General features: G+C 40.5%; 1 protein-coding gene across 2 annotated transcripts; it reads right to left on the reverse strand.

The window, feature by feature from the left end:
- Positions 1-850: 850 nt before the first annotated feature.
- On the reverse strand, positions 851-4,843 carry LOC122921841 (alpha-1-antitrypsin-like). 2 transcript variants are annotated; one of them, XM_044272111.1, is made up of 5 exons: positions 4,797-4,843; positions 3,343-4,061; positions 2,460-2,724; positions 1,250-1,397; positions 851-1,139 (listed from the first exon to the last, which is right to left on the reverse strand). In XM_044272111.1, exons 2-5 carry the CDS (start codon positions 4,055-4,057, stop codon positions 951-953), a joined length of 1,317 nt encoding a protein of 438 aa, XP_044128046.1. In that variant the 5' UTR covers positions 4,058-4,061; positions 4,797-4,843; the 3' UTR covers positions 851-950. The 2 variants fall into 2 exon arrangements, with proteins under 2 accessions (XP_044128046.1, XP_044128045.1); XM_044272110.1 differs by lacking the exon at positions 4,797-4,843 and adding an exon at positions 4,499-4,593.
- Between the last annotated feature and the right edge of the window lie 1,529 nt (positions 4,844-6,372).

Below are 6,372 nucleotides of genomic sequence, written 5' to 3' on the forward strand. Positions count from 1 at the left end.
TGTAAAACTAATCCTAGACCAGGGCCGGCAGCAAAGGGTCAAAGGGATATAGGTCCGTTCTGACACCAGAGAGTCAGTAAACTAGCATAGGTTGTTGCACAGGCAGACAATAGAAAAATACACCTCAACTGGTGATAAACAAACTAGGAACCTAAAGCTCAGGCACCATCCCAAAGGGAAAGCTGCTTTAAATACCAACAAATCCCCAGTCATTGTCTGAGGAATACTATGGTAAGTGCATTGGCCCTTTAAGGGTTGGTGAGAGCACACGCTCCCTAAAGACAGGCCCATGGGACATGGAGGAAAAGAACTGCAGCTGAAGAACATGGAGAATGGTGCCGGCTGGGACTGATGTCAACCGCCAAAGGAACACAGGAACTGATCTGATGAGTAATGCAGCAGCCAGGTCTGCACAGAGAATTGGTAGAGGCTGGCACGGGCTGCCATTATAGCAATAGGGTATTTGTGCAAGGGCCATCTAGTCAAAGTGCACCTGTGTGTCATATAATAGAGAGGAGCCAAACTGGGACCCACATGTTGGCCAAATCTCATGAGAGGAAGATGATCGTCCAGTGTCTAAATATCACAGAGATGTAAAATATATCAACACTGATAAACCATCATGTTTTATTGAAGGAAAGCTTCAATTCTTTTGAAGGAAACAACAAAGGGATGGACCTCCTTGCGCTCCTATTGTTTAGGTATGTAAAATCAGCCTGGACCGGATGATTCCACAGTCTATATGCTCTTAAAAAGGAGCTGTTGTCCTCCTCAAAATAAAATATAAATTACTGGTATATCACCCGTGAGTGATGTAAGACATCAGCGCCGGAAAAACAGACTAAACAACTACTTCCCTCTAAGTTTATTAGATGAATAGGTAGATGACACAAGAAAAGGGTGTGGTACAAAGAACTGTTCTGTCTTTTGAAGGAAAGCTTAGGAGAGAATCATTTCTGTGGGTTGACAATTCTTCCGATGAAGAGAATGCTTTTAGTTTTGTAGTCATACACTAAGATGAGGAAAGGCTGATCGATTTTAACAGAAAGAGGACGCATCATGGGGGTTGCCTCCAGTGCGGTGGCACCTGCCGCTTCTGTCCCGTGCTCATTAACAGTGAGTACAGCTTTATGGACACCCTATAGAGGTTAAAAATAAAATCGTATTAAAATCTTTGTTGGATTGATAGATAGATAGATAGATAATAGAGATAGATAGATAGTTGGATAGATAGATAGATAAAACTCACCTTAGAAATCTTCACGTTGGGTTCTCCAGTAATTCCAGAAAGATCAGCGCTGTCTGAGAAAACGTCTTTTATGCCCAATTTGCTTAATGTTTCTTTCAGGTTGATCGTGCCGGAGACAGAGACTTTGGGGAAACGTAACTGCACAAACCTTTGTAAACAGAGGAGCAAATGAAATGCAGACAATGGACCCATAAAATAATATGCAGTAGTATATTGTAGTAAACACGTCCCTCTTCTCTTATACATATCACTGCATCAGTCATACAGAACCTCTTTTTTCCCAGTACATACACATGGTTTAATGGCCGTGTTATATGGGGAGGTGGGAGCCACAGGGGAACACATGGGACTGATCAGAATAGTGAAGCACATCTCCATATTCTCCTTTATGTATAACTGTGTCCTGATCCTGAAGATTTTGTATTGCTGGTGGTGGACACATGGACATCACCTTCCTACACATTGCTGGTATAGAAGATATAGGGTTGTGATAATGAGAGATACGTGTACAAGAGTGACGAACGTACAGAAAGAATCTGTATATATTCTACGAGAAACTGTAGAAAGGTCTACATAGAAGGTTATTATGGCTGCAAATTCTTGCTAGTAATACAGTAGTAAAAGAGCATATAAAAAATACAAGCTGCTGAAATAGATAGATAGATATTAGATAGACAGATAGATAGACAGACCGACAGACCAGGGTTGCCACCTATCCGGAAATTTCTGGACAGTCCGTAAAAAAAAGGCGACTTTTTTCCTGTGTTCATGAAAAAAATAGACGTGTCCGTAATTTTCTGGTTGGCTGGTGGTACTTAGCTAGATTACTTTGGTGGTAATTATTATCATTTTGCAGCTCAGAGCAAGTGGAGGTAAGGAGTTCTTATCAGTAGATTGAGCTATAGAGCTGTATTACTTATAATCTTGATAGTTCATTATGGTTTTCCAATTAGTTCATAAAAATGTTGGATGTCTGTGATTTTGAGATAAGTTGTCCAGAAAAAAGAAAAATTCTAGTCGGCAACCCTGAGACAGATAGATAGATAGGTATGAGAGAGATAGATATGAGATGGATAGATAGATATGAGATAGATAGATAAGGGGGATAGATAGATAAGTATGAGAGAGATAGATATGAGATGGATAGATAGATATGAGATAGATAGATAGATAGATAGATAGGTAAATAGATAGATAGATAATCTCTTACTTATAGCTAATTGATTTCTTCAACTTTTTAATTGCTTCTTTGCACAAATGTTGCTCTATTTCGGACAACTTCCCCTCCTTTGGCATGATGATTAAGGCTTTGGCATCTCCTTTATAGGGTAAGGAGACCACAGTGGCGTCATCGTGAATGGCCACATGGTAATATCCTGTTCTGAACATGAAAGGCACCTTCACCGTTGTCTTCTCATTGACGTGAAAATCTTCTTCTTCTGTCGATTCCTCGTCAAATGGTTTTTGCCATTTTGCTATGAAGAAGTGAAGAGAGAATCAGTACAAGGTTACTGTATGATATAAGAGTAGCTAAGCTGTGAAACTCTTTGGTGGGCTGTATTTACACCCAATAAACAGCCTGACTGGGGTAGAAACAGAGTCAACTAATGCACCAACTCTTCCTGAACCCCTGACCAATACCCTCTGACCAATATTTTGTTTCAAAATTGATAATTTTTGTATTGCTTTTGCCCATCTTATATTTTTGAAACCAGCAATACATGTATGATAATTTTTGTCCACAGTGTGACCTATCAGTCATCAGTGGGATCATTTGTGGGATCAATCTCACCAGGTACAGGAGACACTAAACTGGCTCATTAGGGGTTCAGTTTTAATAAAATGGCAGCCAATATTTCTATTGATAAGTCCATAGACAAACCTACATGCCACAAACAAGCCTGGCTATCACAGTTTTGGAAGATAGTAATATCCAGTTAGACGATTGTATTAACTTTGCAAAATGTATCTCTGACTTTTATCTCGTGTTTGGGCAACATCTCCAAATGTAAGCCGGCACTGCTTTGAGGGGAAGAGGGAACGATTTGCATTACCCTGAGAAGTGGGCTATGTGTTATAAAGTGATGGATTACCTTTGAAATAAACGTAGTTGATGAGGTAAAGAATGGCCTTCTCGTCTACACTGTTCAGAAGCTCAGCGATCTTGCCATGGGTGTTCTTCTCCACGTAAGTGTTAATTTGATTCTTTGCTTCTTCTGTGTTTTTGAAATCAGTAGAAAACGCCTCTGAGTGATAGAGCTTTTTGGCCTCATCTAGGAAAGCGTGGAGAATCTTATAATCCTTGGAAAGGAAGAGAGCATTCCCAACCGTGAGCTGGAGCTCCCGCTCCACATTATTCAGGAGATCCAGAACATTGTGGAAACATTCATGAATTTCTTGTTCTGAGATCTCAGACGTGTTAAAGCGGAGTCCTTCAATGATCTGTGAGCGGGTCTGAGCCTTGGCACCAACAGACAGGAAAGAAAATGCAGTTGAAATACTGACAGGGGAGAAGACAATGTTCTCAGAAGGATGATCTAGAGCTACCTGCCGAAACAGGTCAAAGGAGAATATGGAATTGTAAAGAGCTAACTTTTGGCAGGACAAGGACATGTTATGGTGATGGTCTTCTCCTTTCTTGCCATGGCCATCTTTGTGATCATGGTCATGTTTCTGATCACGGTGGTCATCATTTCCTTCATGATGGCCTTCATGGTGGTCATCGTTTCCTTCATGATGGCCTTCTTGATGGTCAGCAAAGACCAATGCACAAAGCAGAACAGTTCCCAAAATCAGAAGGACCCTCATGTTCCTGAAAGACAAGACATTCTTCACTATAAATACTGTAACTAATAATTACATCATCTATATTCTTTGAGATCTACCCTGTATTAATTACATAGTTATTGTATATTTAGTTATATTTTTATGTCTTGGTTTTGACTGATGCCACATTTTACTCCATTGGTTATGCTGCCCAACATTGAATTGCCGCATTGGAAAGCCATCTAAGAATATTTGGGTGCAAGGTTTATAGTTAAATAGGCAGGTAAAAGAAAATCATTACAATTGAGTCATTTATGAGATGTAGATCCTAAGGAAGCTGCTCCACTGTCCAATGATGGCAGCTAAAAATATTCATGTGCAACCCTAGGGACAGAAGGAGCAGCACCCAAGAACTTAGCAAGTAAAAAGATCTACCCACTCAAATGCAGATGACAGAGTCCAAATACAGTATATCCACCCCACCTGAAGTTATCAAGTGAGCTACACCTGCATGTAGGTATCGACACTCTGCCTGTTGAGTTCTCAATCCCGTTAATGACCATAAAATAGAAACTTCAGAAATTGTCCACCATCAATCAGAGTCCATAGTTAGGACAAGTTGCATAGCACAAGATTACATTGACAGAAAAACAAACATCAAGATGGGATGACTGCAAACTACAAGCAACTAAGCCACCAATAGAAAAGAAGATTGTCAAAAATCTCTGCAGAAAGACAAGGAGAATTAGCCCCAAATTTAGGAGACTGGAAATATACTCACCGGCAGCTTGTGAAGGTCTCTGGGATGTGTGGGATTGTACAGCTGTCTTTGCGTACATATATACACATAAAGTATATTTACTCTAATCATTGTGAAATGATGAGGCTCTTCAACCTTGATTCCAGAGACCTTTCAGCTGACCCTTTGATTCAACTGAGTAAAGTTAAACAGTGGTGCAAGAAATTGGACTCCTCTGTATATCAGTTATGTCCAAAACCAATAATGGGCAAATATGAAAGAACACAACCTTCTTGAACAGAAATGCTAAATGCTCATAAATTCTTGTGTCTTATTTTTCAACCAAGATGGCTTCCTATCAGTACTGTCACCCCTACTTCTTAGATACCAGTCCTGCCTAGACACTCATCCATATGGAAGCCAGGAATATAGAGTCTAAGTACAGGGAGTGCAGAATTATTAGGCAAGTTGTATTTTTGAGGATTAATTTTATTATTGAACAACAACCATGTTCTCAATGAACCCAAACAACTCATTAATATCAAAGCTGAATATTTTTGGAAGTAGTTTTTAGTTTGTTTTTAGTTTTAGCTATTTTAGGGGGATATCTGTGTGTGCAGGTGACTATTACTGTGCATAATTATTAGGCAACTTAACAAAAAACAAATATATACCCATTTCAATTATTTATTTTTACCAGTGAAACCAATATAACATCTCAACATTCACAAATATACATTTCTGACATTCAAAAACAAAACAAAAACAAATCAGTGACCAATATAGCCACCTTTCTTTGCAAGGACACTCAAAAGCCTGCCATCCATGGATTCTGTCAGTGTTTTGATCTGTTCACCATCAACATTGCGTGCAGCAGCAACCACAGCCTCCCAGACACTGTTCAGAGAGGTGGACTGTTTTCCCTCCTTGTAAATCTCACATTTGATGATGGACCACAGGTTCTCAATGGGGTTAAGATCAGTTGAACAAGGAGGCCATGTCATTAGATTTTCTTCTTTTATACCCTTTCTTGTCAGCCACGCTGTGGAGTACTTGGACGCGTGTGATGGAGCATTGTCCTGCATGAAAATCATGTTTTTCTTGAAGGATGCAGACTTCTTCCTGTACCACTGCTTGAAGAAGGTGTCTTCCAGAAACTGGCAGTAGGACTGGGAGTTGAGCCTGACTCCATCCTCAACCCGAAAAGGCCCCACAAGCTCATCTTTGATGATACCAGCCCAAACCAGTACTCCACCTCCACCTTGCTGGCGTCTGAGTCGGACTGGAGCTCTCTGCCCTTTACCAATCCAACCACGGGCCCATCCATCTGGCCCATCAAGACTCACTCTCATTTCATCAGTCCATAAAACCTTAGAAAAATCAGTCTTGAGATATTTCTTGGCCCAGTCTTAACATTTCAGCTTGTGTGTCTTGTTCAGTGGTGGTCGTCTTTCAGCCTTTCTTACCTTGGCCATGTCTCTGAGTATTGCACACCTTGTGCTTTTGGGCACTCCAGTGATGTTGCAGCTCTAAAATATGGCCAAACTGGTGGCAAGTGGCATCTTGGCAGCTGCACGCTTGACTTTTCTCAGTTCATGGGCAGTTATTTTGCGCCTTG

This window comes from Bufo gargarizans, chromosome 11 (assembly GCF_014858855.1).
Source record: "Bufo gargarizans isolate SCDJY-AF-19 chromosome 11, ASM1485885v1, whole genome shotgun sequence".
In the NCBI taxonomy this organism is placed as follows: Eukaryota; Metazoa; Chordata; class Amphibia; order Anura; family Bufonidae; genus Bufo; species Bufo gargarizans.

Bases quoted from the DNA above. Each gene is read 5' to 3' on its own strand.
- LOC122921841 (XM_044272110.1), bottom strand. From the start codon at position 4,578: ATGGTCATTAACGGGATTGAGAACTCAACAGGCAGAGTGTCGATACCT. The intron at 2,725-3,342 runs GTAATCCATCAC...ACTTCTTCATAG, and splicing joins CAACTACGTTTATTTCAAAG to CAAAATGGCAAAAACCATTT. The intron at 1,398-2,459 runs GTAAGAGATTAT...CTGTTTACAAAG, and splicing joins AAGAAATCAATTAGCTATAA to GTTTGTGCAGTTACGTTTCC.